We start from the raw sequence: 18,380 nt of genomic DNA on the forward strand, positions 1-18,380 counted from the left end.
AAGCTTGCACAGGATAGAGAAGAGTGAAGAACTGCAGCAAACCAGTCTTTGATCTAAAGACAATAAGAAGAAGCCTTGTGACATTCCATTGTTACAAAACCACAAGGGACCAGCTGCACTGAACGGTTTCACCAGATTCCCTTAAGCTGTTACTTTTCACATTTTCTGAAGGGTCTCCACAGCTATTGTAACAGTCCTGTAGTATGTGGTATATAAGTCCTCACTGTAGTTTGCCACTAAAAGTAAACCTCACTCCATGGTACTGCCCATTTTCCACAACTTGTATGACAGATTGGACTTCCACCAAGAGAATGGAAATGGAATACAAAAAGCTTCCAAATTCTTCAATGAGGTACATAAGATACTTTCGGATGAAAAATTTTCACAAGCTTCTAAGATCAGCCTGCACAAGGCATACCTCTTATCTATCAAGTAGAAGAAGCAACAGTTACTGTGCTGAATAGTTCCGTCATTCTCGTCCACAGAAAATGAATGAGATAAAATTAGGAATGAAGATAGCTGACAGCAAATAAGATTAGAAAGAAGAATGCTGGAGATCCTTGAACAGATGTGATTGCAGTAGTATAGTTATGTGCAGGTAATAGCTCTCCACAGGGTTACATGTATTTACTGTGGCCAAAAATGGGAGAAGCTGACCCTCACAGATCTCATCATTTGTTTTGCCAACTCGCATAAGATACATGGTGCAACATCTGTGGCAGAGTGAGGAAAGTTGGAGGAGGCTTATTTACAACTGTATGATCATTTTGATAGCTGGCAAGTCAAATAAAGCTAAGCAAAGTACCAACTTAGCTGGCATGATATATGGAACAGTTCTACAGGTACACTCAAAAGAGAAAGGAATATCTATAATGTAGAAAAAACAAGAAAGGAGAGACAAGAGGCTTTCCAGCTTTCCAATAGCTTAAGTGTAAAAACCATTCAGGAGCACCAGGCCCCATAATTTCTTTGTTCCTTTTTATCATTCTGTATTTAACATGCAACAAGATTTTATGTCTAACATCACTTCATACTCTTGCTGTACACTATACACATAATGACACACTTTACCTCAACAAAGTCATAGTAGCAGTCACCCATCTCTTCCATTTCTATGTCAATGAAGACAAGCTGTAGAATGCTTCCCCTGCTTGTTGATATCTTCCAGGTACATAACGAAACATCATGGTAGTTTTGTGGATAATTAGGAGAAGTAAATGATCCTGAAGGGCTTGTCATAATTCCACCACATCCTGAAAGAAGATAATACATTTTACGCAATGGAACTTTTCACACCATATCCCATTATGAGTTACTGAGGGTTATAGCTCTTAGCAAATATCCACATCAGCCTGTGACGGTCCAATAAAGGTTCTCCCTATATTCTGGACCTGAAGAATTTTTTTTTTCTGAACACAGTTATGAACTATTATCCTCACATATTTATTTTTACTCTTGGCTCTTAAGTCTGGACTCAGGAGAAACTTTTGGCTGAAGTGTGGCTGTTATGATCTATGAGAAAACAATATTTCAGTACAGGAGAAAATACGGTGACAGCTAAAATATATCATTTGTTTTGTTATGTTTCAATTACCTGGTGAAAATGAGTAATGCAGTACTTCCTGTACCGAATCTAGTGATGCTTCATTTGTACAAGCAGTGTCACCTTTAACCATGTGATAGTAAAGAAATATCCATTTCAGAAAATTATTGAATCAAAAACCATACAGAAATACCAGAAATGCTGGTCAGGGCTTTTCTTCAGGAGAAACACCTTGAAGTGCTTCCAAACTCACCAAGCAAGTTCTCTTTCCTCCTTGAGGAAGGTACCTTTCGTTAAAAAGGATAGCAGTGTTCCGTTTGATTTAAAGTGTTTCTGTTAGAGATGTCACCTTGCAAAATACCGCAAGTTTTGTCTCATACATTCACTTTCACTTTAACTGATAAGAAATGTTGATTCGTCACAAAAAACCATGTGAGTAAGCAATGTGTCATCTTCCTCAATCTGACATAACATTTCTGCACAAAATGCGTTCTGTTTCTCTTTTTCTGTGAGGGCACATAACAATGTCAATCTGTGTGGCTTCACATTCAATCTTTTTCTTAGCACTCTCCAGACAGTTGATTGAAGAACTCCAAGCTATGGCAACACACTGATTTCCTGGCGCTGTGAACAAAATTCTTTCTCACCTACTCTTTCTCACCCACTTAACAACAGCCTTGGAGACTTGCAGGCAACCTGGAGATTCGTTATGATGGGTGTTACAATCAGTTTAAATGAAATTCTGATGCCCAGAGTAGAGCTGCTAGGTTCCTTACGGTACTCAGTGTGAGATTTATGTTGAACCTTTGTTGCCGACTTTGTTTCTTCCATCTAAGACATGTAACGAGCACATTCAGGCCCTGTGAAATTTGCCATTTTAGTTTTCAATATTCTGTCTTTCCTAGTGGCAGTATTTGATATTACAACAATAAGTGAATGGAACTTGAAGTATTTTACTACAAGATGGGGCCTTACCCTCAAGTCTATGTAACCTCAATAAAATTTTTGTATGTAACTGAAGCTTCTTTTAGAATCAACATATATATAGGTAGGGGTTTCAGGTACCCCTCATCAGGTCCTGAAATGAGAACTGTGCTCCCCACTATTCACGCTACCACTCGCGCAGTGGTATTTCATGGCCCACCCAACCTATGTGATATCCTTGTCTGTCCCTATTCCAGCTCTGCTCTCACCCTCTTGCCTCTTGGCTCATATTCCTGCAATAGACCCTGCAGGACCTGTTTCAAACATTCTTCTGCCACCATCTACTGCAGTCCAGTCACTGGTATCTCCTACCCCACTAAAGGCAGGGTTAACTATGAAAGCAGTCCTATGATCTACCAACGTAGCTGCAATCACTGTGCATTCTACATGGGCATGTCAACTAACATCCTGTTGGTCCAAAAGAATGGCAACTACCGAACTACAGCCAAGACGCAACTGGATCACCTAGCTGCTGGACATGAGACCCAAAGTAATATGCTTCACTTTAATCACTGCTTCACAATCTGTGTCATCTGGATTCTTCCTACAGACACCAGCTTTTCTGAATTACACAGATCAGAAGTCTCCCTACAACATATACTTCCTTCCTGGCCTCAACCTTCATTAGTACCTATATTCCACCTGCCTATACCCCTCTCAGCTCCCATTCTAGTACAACCATGCCTTCTATCCCGCTAATGTACCCAAATATTTCTTTCCTCTTCTCTACTTCTTTTCTTTCACATATCCTTTTCTACTCCCACTTTGACCCCTGGCCCCATCTGGCCTCACAGTACAGCAACCCAATGCTGCACCAGAGGCCCTATCCTGTAACCACCACTTCCACTGGTTCCCACAGGCAGCATCTGCCTCCATCCCTACCCTGCTATTCCACCGCTTCCCTGCCCCACAACTGATCCTTACCCTCACTACACAGCGTAAGTAGATTGCTACTCACATCAGACCCAACTGCAGTCAGATCTTAGTGCCTGGAGACAGTGGCCATGTATGCGTATTTCTTGTGTCAACATGTGTGAGTTTTATTTTCTGAAGAAGGGCTTTGTTCAAAAGTTGAAATATTTCTAGCATTCTTTTTCAATGAGCTGGTCTGTGACACAGCGCCTCCTGTATGTGGCATTTAGAAGTCTACGCTTTCCATATTATTGCTATATCTAACTTTGTTACTTCTGTTTCATTCTTTAATCTCCAATTTTATTTCACAATAATTACCATCAAAACCAAGTTATGAAGCAAGAGCTTATCCCACAGCAACATTAACACAGATAAAGCCTTCAAGTAATGTTTGGTATAAATGAGTTAACATGTTTTGCACAGCAAAAGGGATAGTTTAAAGTGTTGTATTGTCAAACAATTAATGACATCACCTTGAAATATGTTAGCAGTTTCTGATGAAAGATATTGGTGGAAAATGGATTGTTATTGTAGATGAGTCCCAGAATGACATCATTCATCATATTATTTTAAAACTCAACAATAATGGAGAGAACCTACAGGCCAAAGACTGTGCATGTCTTAAACAAAAATTTGAAAGACTTTTAGAAGGAAGTGTCCAAAAGAATTTCAAATTAACATTACTATTGCTTCTAATGTTTTAATTTTTTAATAAAATCAACAGATTTTAGAGTGAGAGTTAAAATCAGTAAATTTACATTAATCAATATATATCTCATTTCTTCTCTTGCCACAGACTCATAAATCCTTTTCCCTTGTCTTTTCTACACCCTCCTCACAATTTAGCAAGATCCATCAATCTTTCTCATTTGTATTGGCATGTTTGTTGATTTTCTTATGGAGAGCAGAGGACCTTTTCTTTATCTTTTGTACCACTGTTGAACTTAGCACGTGTTTAAACTTTCATGTAGTTCAAACTGAAATTTCTTTATAAACTGATGAATGAATTATGATAATATATTTGGGTACATCCCAAAACTGACACTGAGAAAGTAGAAATGGCATTAGCTGCAATCAACTAGTAACAAATTTAAAAAATTAAAAAGAGGCTTATAAATCTCAGCAAAAAATAGCATTAAATATAGAAAGCTTGAACAATTTAAGACTGCTGCATGACTATAGCAGTACGATCATAAGGTTTGGAGGTGGTTCCCCCTCCACGCCCCCCCCCCCCCCCCCCTCCATATGATGCAACTTGTGAGATGGCTGTGTAAGACTCATGGTCCACTTAACTCCATTTGTCCAGTGGCAAATTCTAAGGCTTCACTTTAATCACTGCTTCACAATCTGTGTCATCTGGATTCTTCCTACAGACACCAGCTTTTCTGAATTACACAGGTCACATATATCGCAATGAAAATAATCAGTTTTTGAAAATATAATGTAATTGGACAAATAAAAAAAGGAGACAACATACACATAGGTTAAAGTAAACTCTTGATATACATTTTCTCCTGCCACTGCTTGATGAGTAGATTTTTTTATCTATCTTGTTAGATTAGATCACATATCATTACTTGCTCTTATCACCACAATATTACCAGAGATATCATATTCAAATTAACTCATTCATGACTTACAACCACTCACCTGTTGCTGTGCCATCCCATGTGATACGGAAACCTTTCCTCTGAATACTATAGTCTGTTACAAAGCGTATAAACATGAGATGGCTGTGTGATGGGATTGTCCTTGGTATAGCTGTACCACAAAATTTGCCCACCAATGGTGAAAGGGCATTGCCTCCATTTCTGCAAGTACATGAGCAGAAAATGGTCAATATTAAAACTTCAATAACACAGAAGAACCATATTATGTATTCAGCAAAACAGCACAACATGAAACGGACAGTACTCCAGATTAAACAATACACTTCTAAGGAAGCAATAGGGCATGTACAAATATTATATACTGCCACTATTAGCAACAAGTGTACAAATGGCAACAACTGCTAAAACTGTTTAGTTATTTCTTTAGTCATGAAAAATAATCCGTCATTGCTAATCTCGAGGTCCTGAAGCAAATGCAGTATGGCTGAAATATGACAATTATCTGGCTCTGTTTATCCATTTCAGTAACCACTAGATTGCTTTTCCATTAAGTATCACTGATAAGAATAAAGAAGGAAAATCAAAAGAAAGTTGTTTCAGTAATCTGAGTGCACTTGGAAAAGTAATTAAGTGAATGTAGCAGTGTGATCTGAACGGTGTTGTTACTTGTTGAAAGTTAAAGTGTGCAGTTTCAAAGCTAAAATTCTATTAAAGATTGGAATGGTAAATAAGTAGTAATTAATAGGACAAGTTCTAACACCAAAGAAGGTAACAAAGAGTTCACAATGATGAAGAAACACAATTTCACAAATTTACCCTGTGCAACTGTTAGTACATGAAAGATAACAATCCTGATGAATACTTTATTAAGAACAAATGTGAATAGGCTCCTCACCAGCTAGCAATAGTCTGCAATCTTCAACAATAAAAGTATTACAGATGACACAATAACTGACAGTTAATTGACTTTAGACTCTGCTGGCACATGATTAGCATGTGAAGTATGTATGTTGATCCCAGGTTTTGAGATTCAGAGACTCAATGATTTGAGACAAAACTGTTAATAGCAAAGCTATGGCAAGGTTTAGCACTGTTCATGTGTCTCACCAAAGACTTAAAATGGACTTTCAGTATGGTCATACTCTGAAGCAATTCGAAGTCCTACACCACAGTCTCTTTTTGTCAGTATCCAGCAGTTCTGTTTGGAGACACAGGCTGAAATTTATATGTGCACCTTCCTTTGCCTTTTCCATGGCTTGATAAACAATGAATGCCATGTGCACTGAAATATTTAATGGCCTTCTAAATATTTTATGTATTTTTCCCCACAAAGACAGTTTGTAGTTTCTGATTTCATACAACTCACCCACTTCTCAGCAAAAATCTTAATAATGGATCACCACCAACATCCCCAAACTTAACTAAGTAGTGTTGTCTGGCATCAAACTGATAGCAGAGCAACTCCAGTTTTCTCGAAGAGTGTTTGACATGCTGCCCCACTGCAGATTGTTAAAGAAAGTACAAGCACATGGAATAGGTTCCCACATATACAAGTGGCTCACAGACTTCTTAAGCAATTGAACCCAGTATATTGTCCTTGATTGTAAATGTTCATCAGAGACAGGAGACTCATCAGGAGTGCGCCAGGAAACTGTGATGGGACTGCTATTATTTTATATATACATACTTTCCTTTTGCTAATGATGCTGTGGTGTATGGGAAGGTCTCAAAGTTGAGTGACTGCTGGAAGATATAAAATGACTTAGACAAAATTTCTAGATTATATGATGAATGACATCTAGCTCTGAATGTACAAAAATGTAGGTTAATGTGGATTTGTAGGAGAAATACACCCATAACGTTCAGATACACCATTAGCAGTGTCCTACTTGACACAGTCACATAGTTTAAGTATCTGGACATAACACTGTAAAGCAACATGAAATGGAATGAGCATGTGAGGATTGGAAGGTGAATAGTCAACTTCGGTTTATTGGGAGGATTTTGGGGAAGTGCGGTTCATTTGTAAAGGAGGCTGCATACAGTATGCTAGTGTGACCTTTCCTTGAGCACTGCTCAAGTGTCTAGGATCCGCACCAGGTCAGATTAAGGGAGGACATGAAAGCAATCCAGATGCGAGTTGCTATATTTGTTACCAGTACCTTTGAACAACACACAAGTATCACAGAGATGCTTCGGGAACTCAAATGTGACTCTCTAGAAGCAAGATGATATTCTTTTCAAGGAACACTACTGAGAAATTTTAGAGAAGTGGAATTTGAAGCTGGCTGCTGAATTATTCTACTACTGGCAACATACATTTCACATAAGGAACATGAAGATAAGATACAAGAATACAAGAGATTAGCATTCATTTGGAGGCATACAGAAGTCGCTTTTCCCTCATCCTATCTACGAGTGGAAAGGAAATGACTAGTAGTGGTACACAGCATCTACCGACACACACTGTGTAGTGGATTGCGGAGTAGATGTAGATGAAGGAATGACTCAATTTACATTAGTGTACTAAATAATGCATATGTGAATATGTAAGGAAGGAATATCAGAGCAAATGAAGGGCTTGCTGCAAAAACCAGATAAGTCCATTTCTGGTCAAAAATGAGATGTTATCGGCATGAGATATAACATCAGAACGTGCATCTTTTGGTGCAAGAACCAGACTTTTGCGAACTGATCTGAATGAGATATGCATGGTTGCGTTTGGTGGAAGAAACAGATTAGTCCTGGACTTCCCTGGTTCTTGCACCAGTAGGTGGCAGCACTAACGTGGCAGGCTGTTGTGTTGTTTACATGGCTGCATGTGAAGTTGAAGTTGTTCAGATTGTGCATTTGTCTGTAGTGTATATTGTGTTTAAGACATGTCTCCCGATGATTCATGCAGTGATAGTGAATATGAACATGTAACAAAGAAAAGAAAAGGTGATTCTAGTAAATGGGAAAGAAACAGAGACAAACTGAAAAGGCTACGTGGTGAGTTGTATGTCACACGTAGTGGCAAGGTTATTCCAGCTCGTGAAACTGGGCCTGCATGCAACTGCAAAAGAAAATGTTTAGATGTACTTGATACGAAGGAAAAACAGGAAATGCTGACAAAGTTTAACTCACTTTCAACAAAAGAAGCACAGGATGCATTTTTGTGTGCATTGACTACACCAAAGCAAGTTGACCGGCGAAGGCCTAGAAAAGGTGAAGATTCACAAGTTCGTAACTTGACATACACTTACATGGTATGTATTTATGTAATAACATGCAGTGAAGCAATATTAGCCCAAAATAATATGTATTTTTAAAATGAGGAAACCGAATTTATTCCCGAAAGTTTTTGAAATAACATTTTATGTCTTTCCAGGTTCAGCTTAAAACCCAACAACATGTAATATGCAAAAAAGCTTTTTGCAGCCTTTATGGGATAAAGAAGGCATGGGTTGAACGTCTGCCTTCATTTGCATCCAAAAATATTGGTCCATCCACAGATCGTAGAGGAAAACATGAAAACAGGCCTAACGGAGCGAGTGATAATGACTTAGAAAATGTTATAAATCACATAAAACAGTTTCCAGCACGAACACTGCACTACAGTAAAGCAGATAATGCCAAGAAAGTATTTTTATCTCCAGAATTGAATGTAAAGAGAATGTATGAGTTATGTTTAGAACAGCATGAGGCAGACGTTTTTAGGCCTTAAAACCAGGTGACATTTCATTTGGACACCAAAAAAGTGACACTTGTGTGAGAAGTGTGATTCCTTAACGAAATTTACAGAAGATTGTACTGATGATTTGGAACACAGAAGAGAGCTTGAAATTGAGAAGGAAGTACATTAGCGAAAGAGTGAAGTATTCTATGAATGACTTATGGAAGAAACTAAATGGGCTAGGGAAAATAAAGCTGTTGCATGTTTAGCATCTGATTACCAGCAAAATTTGCCACTTCCAGTACTTCCTTCAACAGACGTATTTTGTCTGAGACATATGTGGATGTAAAACTTTAATATACACTGTTGCAGCAGTGGAAAGGCTCACATGTTCATGTACACAGACTGTGATGGCAAAAAGGGTCCTGTTGAAGTTATTTCCTGCTTAGATTGGTACCTTAAACATGTCATTCCCCCTGATAAAACTGAAATTGTATTATTTTCAGATAACTGTGCTGCCAAAAACAAAAACAAGGCACTTCTACAGTATCTCTTCAGTCTTGCACATACTAACAAATTTCAGAACATTTCACATTATTTTCCAGAGCTTGGGACATTCATTTTTGCCTTGTGATAGCGACTTTGGGAACATTGAAAAGAGGAAAAGGGTTGTAACTAGACTGCACCTTCCTGAAGAATGGCATTCACTTGTTAGAAAAACATCTAAATTTTTTACTGTTGTTCCTGTGAAACAAAACATGTTCAAAAGTTACAAAGACTACTTTAAACAGTTCTTTAAAACAAATATGTAAACAAAACACAATGAGCTTTTCAAAATTCCACAGTATAAAATATTGCAGTACAGTTATGCTCGCAAATACATATTTAAAGCCAGCCAGAATCAACACATGACTGTTATGTCAGAGTTTGCACCACTAAAGAAGGCAATAAAAGGTGACATTACCTGTATGGTGGTCCTTTACCTCTTAAAAGGCACAAATATGATGATGTCATGAAATTGATTAGAAAGTACATTCAGATTGCAGATATGGGTTTCTATGAAAAACTTTAACCCTCTGCAGGAAATTATGATGGTGAACACAGACGAAATGAAATAGAGTAAGAATATTTTAAAATGACCATGAAGTGACCATGAAGTACTTTATATGTAAATCAAGTAGGTCAACAAAATGTTCTGAGGCTGTAGATTTTATATTTAGTTAATGATAATATCCTTAAAAAATTTACATCGGGACAGAACAGTTTATGTTATAAGCCACGCAAAACTATGTATAATTTTTTTGACAAAAGATACTGTAAAATGTCTGGTAATTAATAAAAAGTAAATTATGATTCATTATTTGTTGTTATTTTGTTTTCATGTTATTTATGTCTGATTTTGCATGCAGTATTTGAGATTTTAGAGTCTTTGGTGCAAAAACCAGGTAAGTCCAAATATTTATAATTGCATTTTTGATTTATTTATGTGTATGCTTTTCATTTCAAAATTTTATATTTTGCACATAAAATACAGGGCTATAAGTCAGTAACATTATCTTATATAATTTCTCAAAAATACACACCTTCTGTAGATGTCAAACTTTGTTTTTCAGTTTTCTCAGAATGTGTATTTTGTGACTTGCCTGGTTTTTGCAGCAAACCCTTCACAAAGTAAGACTCATTTTAAAAATCAGCAAAAGGTATTCCATGGAAATGATTCAACGGTATACGCCACTGTGCTTGGATTCGGACGTGGATGTTGGAGACAAATACAAAGAATTACCAAAGATGATAAATGAGAACAAATCATGCTATAAAGATGATAATGGAAAATTTTAATATGAAATTGATAGAAAAATGAATGACAAACATTCAGTGGGACATAGTTGTGATCAAGATAGTGAGCAATTAAGAATTTAAGATGAGTTGGGGAAGGAAGTTTCATATTACCAAAATTATTCTTGGCAGTTGTAGAGAGACATTTCAGATCCCTAATCTGGGAAAACAAAGAAGGAATAATTGTTAATGGAACATATACTCAAGCACCAAAGAAACTGATATAGTGATGAGTATTCAAATACAGAGATATGTAAACAGGAGAATATGGTGCTACGGTCGGCAATGTCTTTATAAGACAGCAGGTGTCGGGCACAGTTGTCAGATCAGTTACTGCTGCTACAATGGCAGGTTAACAAGATTTAAGTGAGTTTGAATGTGATATAGTCAGCACACGAGGCATGAGGGATGGGACACAGCATCTCCCAGGTAGTGATGAAGTGGTGATTTTCCTGTGTGACCATTTCACAAGTGTATCTTGAATACCAGGAAATTGGTAAAACATCAAATCTCCGATATTGCTGTGGACAGAGAAAGATCCTGCAAGAAAAGGACAAACGACAACTGAAGAGAATCATTCAATACAACAGAAGTGCAATACTTCCACAAATTGCTGCAGATTTCAATGTTGAGTCATCTACAAGTGTCAGTGTGCAAACCATTCAACGAAACATCATCAATATGGGCTTTCGGAGCCTGAGGCCCACTAGTGTACCTTTCATGACTGCACGATGCAAAGCTTTATGCCTTGCCTGGGCCCATCAACACTGACATTGGACTGTTGATGACTGGAAACATGTTGCCTGGTTGGACGAGTCTTGTTTCAAATTGCATCGAACGGACGCATGTGTACGGGTATGGAGACAACCTCATGAACCCATGGACCTGCTTGTCAGCAGGGGACAGTTCAAGCTGGTGGAGGCTCTGTAATTGTGTGGGGCATGTGCATTTGGAGTGATATGGGACCCCTGATACGTCTAGATACAACTCTGACAGGTGACATCTATGTAAGCATCCTGCCTGATCACCTGCATCCATTCATGTCCACTGTGTATTCCGAGTGAGTTGGCCAATTCCAGCAGGACAATGGGACGCTTCACATGTCCATAATTGCTACAGAGTGGCTCCAGGAACACTCTTCTGAGTTTAAACACTTCCACTGCCCACCAAACTCCCCATATGTGAACCTTATTGAGCTATGAGTGCTATGAGTGTTTTCTATTACATGTGATTCTGAATAAGAGAAGACTTAATAACAGTATTAAGTATTTTTATTGAAGTGAAGTGGTGCCAAGTTGGCAGAATTTCCTTCATTGAGAAACGCACTGGTGTCCTTGGAGTCGGCTGCCTGCATCTACAATTGAATTGTAGGAGAGGAAGTCCGTGGTCCTATTTCGTAAGATTAACAGAAGTAAAAGAGCTTTCAGAAGACAGCAAATATAATTAAATATATGAAGTGATGGGCACACACGTAGAAAAAAGAGAAGCGACACAAGGTAAAGTGAATGAAGAATAACACAATTTCGCACACGCAGAACATTTACTAATGATGCACTTTTACCATCCTTATATCATCATCATTTTATTATTATTATTATTATTATTATTATACAACTGGCGACCTAAGTGCCACGACTTCAGAGCACAGGTTGCAAGTACAGTTTGTTAACTATTATTATAAGAAGAAATTTCTACAACAATGTTATTAGTCATAAAAACTAATTGTCTGCATTTTCTGCTTGCTTGAATCACAACAGGGAGCAAGTAAAGCAAAAAGGCAAAAATTGAGGAGAAATTTTTGAAAAGAAATGAGAGTTGGTCTCAGGTGATGTAAAATTTTCCATAATAAACTGTTTTGTTTGGCACAGCAAAGGTAGGACAGCTACGCAAGTTGCTTGCATGGTTATGCTTGGTAGCACGTCTTTTGATGCAGATTGAAACCTTTTCCTCATTATTCCTTTCTTGAATTTCTTTGTGAAAAATTTACAGGAATTTTTCAATGTGATATACATTGTCAGTAAAGCATAAAGAACTGCAACACAATAGTTTGCGTGCCATAGTAAAAGTAAAATGGGCTTCAACACAATGTAAATTACAATTATCAAGAGTAATAATTAGCATATGAAATTTTTCCATTTTTTGTGAAATTTTAATTTTCACATATTCATACAACATGGAGGAAAAATACATGTCCATTGTTGATAGCAACAGCGAAAACACAATCAGCCAAGATGGCATAGAAATGCGGGATTGAACAATTGAAGTTCAGGTGCCATGTATACCTAGCACAGAAAGTTTAAGTAGGTCAGAGATAAGTGTCACAGATGTGACAAATGATAGTGACACTCCACAGCAGAATAACTTTGATGATACAATGTTTACAATTCATGAGACAATGTAGGCATCTCTCAGAGTGATGTACTGCTCATGAATGAAACACTGGAGAGCAATACAAATATGAATCTTGACAACACATTATGAAGACCACTTGTTGACAAAACAAACATTAATTTTGAAAGTACAGCTGACAACAACCACAGTAGTACAACTGACGCACGGCTATGGCAGTGATATGAAACAATATATTAATACCAAGATTGATAATTTGACACAAGATATGAACACTTAAAAACAGCAACAAAACATGGTTACACAAGATCTAAATACAATGAAACAGGAACAAAAACAAGTATTCAAGAATTTGCAAGACATGGTCTGACAGAAGTTTGATGACTAAGCCAAAAATTTTTGAACTGAAAACTAAATGATATGAAAAAACAAAGTAAAACATGAAGTACTTTCTGAAGTTAACAGCAATGCTACGGAGTTAAAACAGAAGGTAGATCCTTTTAACGACCATCATGATCTAGTAGAGCAACAGATAAAGAAAATCACAGACGCAAACACAAATATTGAAGGCACACATACCACTTGTGGTCGACAGTAAAAAAGGTAAGCACTGTCATTAACAAACTAACAAAGACTATGGAGGTGTGCCTCTAGCTGTTGAAGAGCTTACTTTCAGGGTAACAACATCAGAAGTTGACTCAGCGTGTGCTAAGAAGGAGAGAGAGAAGATCAATGAAAATCTAAGTGATATCATTAGTCAAGCTGAAGCAGGTATGTTAGATAAGAGTAATACCATTGCAGAGAAGTTAGTAACCAATTGTAAATTATACACAGATCTAGTAGAAAAAGGTATTTACAAAAAAGAAAATGAAATAGTGAATAAGGTAAACATTAACATACAAGCCATGGAAGTAAGGATCCGCAATCTTTCAGAAGAAAATATTATCAGGTTACCTTCCATTCAGAAAAGTGGGTGCACTCAGCGACTGTTATGTGACTTACAGAGTGCAGCAATCAGTCGTCCTTTTTTAAATTTTATTACGCAAATCCAAATTTTGGCTAGTAGTTAGCCATTCTCAATGCACTATTTTCTATACTCAATGCATGTTAGTCCCTGTTCTTAGGGCGTCAGTCACAGTTCTTTGAAATTTCAAAGACATATTAAAATTTTTGAAAAATCGTTTACCATTGAACATTGGAGAAAAATTAGTCACAACCAGAGCACGACACAGAATATTTTCTGGCAGTGCTTGATTCCATCGACTTAATCTGTGAGGAAAGATCTGTACCGAAAAGAGCAACAGAAAATCAAGCACAACAACAACATAGTTATGTAAATCAGTGAAATGTGTTCTAAACACACAGCAGGGATGGTACACACAACAGCAAAGTTATATACCCAGAGGTAACGAATATGTTAATGGGGATGGAAAAAACAAACGATTTAAAAGAAACTTGCAAAACAACAGGAGTAATTTCAATGCATGATCGAATTACGATTCACCATCACAAGGCCATATGCTGAATAAAAACAGAAACAGTCAGACGCAGCGGTGGCCATCATGCAGCAACAATGCCACGCCTTATGCTGTACAGCAGCCAACTTTAGGGCAGCAAAGTAATGGCACGGTAGTTTTTGCTAATAACAACACAAACACTAGCAAAGGAATCTCGTGAGCAGCCAACAACACAAACTGGCCAAGTGCCCACACTGTTCAACTAACTGAAATTACTCTAGGTAACGAATTAAGCCACACTACACCGTCAGAAAACCTAAACCAGTCATAGTTAAACACCAGGCTACTGACCCCTCTGAGAGTGGGGACAACGCAAAATTACAAACATGTTTCATAAGATTTGACAAACAAGGTGACATCAAGGATGATCTGTATCAGCTTGAGTTAGATTCAACGAATAATATCCAGGAAGAACAAGTAGAAGCAATCTTCAGGTGAAAATGTTTTATATTGACACACAGTTAATTTTAGATACAGGTTTAACTCCCAACCTAGTATCAAATGCATTTTTCTGTGAATTGAAGAAGAGACACAAATTTCCAACATTTCATGTCGAAAATTGCAAGGTGTAAACTGCTACAGGCAGTAAGACTGAACTGGTGAAACATCAGGCACTTATTCCATTACAAACTGAAATTTTACAGTGAAGTGTAATTTTCTTATAATAGACACACTTATAGTTAATTGTATTATTGGCACGGACACATTTAGAACATACAAAACACAGATTGACATAGGTAATGGTAAATGCCACTTTTATGTAAAGAATCAGATTTTTTCTATTGATTTAGTCAAAACACATAATAAAAGTAACAAAACAAACCAGAGTCAAATGTAATAGTATAATTTTATTTTCCAGCTGTATATTTCACAAACAAATATGATTCTGAACAAGAAGCAAACACTGATGTTAGTTACGAAATGGTGGAGCAGAAACTAAGTGAATCACAGATACAAAATGATATGCAATGACAAGAAATTTCGAACTTGTTATTTAAGTATTCAAATTTTTCAGTAAGGAGCCAGGATTATTGAAAGACTATGAATATGAATTTGAAGTCTATCCACATGAAACATTTTGTGTAATGTCATAACCTATTCCATGGGCAAAATGAGAGGCAGTAAGGGATAAGCTCAATCATATGATTAAATGGGGACTTATACAACCTTCTTTTTCACCCTACTGTAGTCCTAAATTAGCAGTAAGTAAACCAGACGGATCTGTAAGACTAGTTCTTGATGCTAGAAGCATCAATGAGAATTTAGTACCAGTACGCATACAACCAGACAACTTGAACGAACAGCTTTTAAAGTTTTACAATACAAAATACTTCAGTATACTCAATCTCAAGGTGTCCTACTGGCAAATAAAGCTCCATGAAGAAAGTAAAAAATGTACAGCATTTGTTTATGGTTGCAGAAGTTCTGAATTCCGTGTTCTACCTTTTGGACTGAACATTAGCGCAGGTGTATTTATATCTGCACTGGACAAGGTTTTAGGTCCAGAACTGCTTAGAAAAGTCACTATTTAGATAGACAACATGCTAATAGTCACACCCACTTGGTTAGAACAGACTGATTGAACAGGTACTTCAACGACTTGCAGTTTACGGAGTAACAGCCAATTTAAAAAAGTCTAATTTTTGTAAGGAGCAAGGCAAATTTTTAGGACATGTTGTATAAGAACAAGGTATATTATCTGATCAGAAAAAACTTGATGCCTTACACAATTGTCCAGCTCCAAGCAATAAACAACAGCTAAAAGCTTATTTAGGACTAGCATCTTTTTTCGTAAATTCGTACCACAGCAACTGATGAACAGTGATGCATTACTCAACTTGTTACAAAAAAATAGGCCTTGGACATGGGATGATAATTGTCAGGAGGACTTTAATAACATTAAGCAAGCATTGGTCAATTCAAACATTCTTAGCCACCCTGACATGTCAAAGGATTTTTGTCTATGCACAGATGCCTCATCTCAGGGGCTGAGGGCATACTTGTTCCAGATGCAAAAAGAAAAAAGGTAAAGGAGTACCCAAGGTCATCGGTTTTGCTAGTCGAAAATTATAATAAGCAGAAAGATCTTACTCTGTGTCAGAATTGGAAAGTTACACTGTAACATGGGCATTTAAAAAGTTTAAATATTTTTTGTCGGGTAAGAATACCAAAGTTTACTGTGACCATCAGTCACAGTCATTTCTTTTAACATGTAAACTATTGCACTGTAGATTAGCTAGGTGGTGTCTATATTTACAATAATTCAATTTCAAGATCATTTATATTAAAGGAAGTCAAAATGTTATTGTAGATGCCTTGTGTGGGTTATCACAAGGTTTAGAGGAATTTAGTGAATTAACAGAGCAAGATGCAGAAATCAAAATGTTACTAATGCAAGGTACAACACAACAGTCTATCACCATAAGTTTTGCAAGAAAATGAAACTCATACAACAGCAAGATCACAGACGCAGTTAAGTCATGCAAAACCTAAAGCAAGATGAAGGTGGAAAGGTAAATAAATGGTATCAGGAGTACAAGGGCGTTTTGTTTCATAGGAAACACGAAAAATCTGATCAATGGTGTGTGTGTGTGTGTGTGTATTCCTGAAGATTATATCAACAAATTTATAAGACACCCACACGAAGTATGGGGACATTATGGAGTAGGCAAATGTAATGAAAAATTTGCAACACTCCATTATTTTGCAAATTTGAAAAGACAAGTCCTACAGGCATTAAGAAAGCATGCAACTCATCAAAAATCAAAACTGTCCAATGTGTCAAAATATACTGAGATACACCCAATACTCACAAAAAAAACCTCTAGATATAGTATCCCTGGACATAGCTGGTCCATATCCAAGAAGTAAAGGAAGAGTAAGATACATAGCATACTATCTTCAATTTTTTCCATTTTAATTATATAATCATCATTTATTATTATTATTATACAACAGTTAAAGAAGTAAACAGAGAAGTGGGCAGTTAAGGAAGTAAACAGAGAAGTAAAAATAGCCTGAAGTGGGTTTGGGAAACTGAATGGGGTTACCAAAACTGAGCTTCCAATGTGTATGAAAAGGAAATTAACAACCAATGGGTGTAAGTAGTTATCTTTTAAGGAAGCGTGACATGTATTAATATGAAAACCTTACAAAAACTGAGGGTTGCTCAGAGGGCAATGGAGAGATATAGGGAATTACTGTTGAAAGATAGGAAAACAAATAAGGGTGTGAGGACACAGATTAAGGAGATGGAATAATTATGACAGTAATGAAAATGAAATGTATGAGAGCAGAATATGTAGACAGATGAAGGAATGGTAGAGCAACCAAAGAAGTTCATTGCAGGATTCTAAGACACAAGAAAAGTCAAAGACAACGACATAATGAAAGGGGGACAGATGACATTAGAAAATGTCCTGGTGCAACATGGATACCCATAGCTGAAGAGTTTTGTGTATGGAAGATTTTAGATGGGACCTTTATCCAACAATGGACATGAAATGGATAGAGAGAAAAAGAGAGAGAGAGAGAGAGAGAGAGAGAGAGAGAGAGAGAGAGAGAGAGAGAGAAGGCGACTTTGATTATTTTTCACATAGTGAAGAATCAAGAAAGAGAAAACTTACTGACAGGAGTATAGTTGTTGAACCACTTAAGTTTGAAAATACCACGAAGTGAAATTACTTACCCTCACTAGTGATTAATTAATGAAGTCTATTCCTGTATCATAGACATTTGCATAAGGATATCAAAATCATATGAAATAACTCATATTACAGGCCACACATACACAATTTGTTCGTACATGCAGGACTTTTTCAAATTATTAGATGACAGGTTGCCACACATTAAATAATATTATTATAGTGCTAGAGGAACATAATAAAATTCCACAATAAAAGTACTGTTTTAACAATATTTAATTGTCGTTGCTCCATCCTGGATTTCCTGTTATTTAAAGCATTGTTTTAGAC

At 36.9% G+C, this 18,380-nt stretch overlaps 1 protein-coding gene across 1 annotated transcript in view; it reads right to left on the bottom strand.

Annotated features, from left to right (window-relative positions):
• Positions 1-18,380, bottom strand: part of LOC124711575 (cubilin-like) — a gene marked incomplete in the record, with an annotated part of 644,865 nt that overhangs the window by 521,712 nt on the left and 104,773 nt on the right. Inside the window, 2 exon segments of the mRNA XM_047241722.1 lie at positions 1,072-1,253; positions 5,090-5,250. Coding sequence (XP_047097678.1) covers positions 1,072-1,253; positions 5,090-5,250 — 343 coding nt within the window.

This window comes from Schistocerca piceifrons, chromosome 8 (genome assembly GCF_021461385.2).
Source record: "Schistocerca piceifrons isolate TAMUIC-IGC-003096 chromosome 8, iqSchPice1.1, whole genome shotgun sequence".
Lineage (NCBI taxonomy): Eukaryota > Metazoa > Arthropoda > Insecta > Orthoptera > Acrididae > Schistocerca > Schistocerca piceifrons.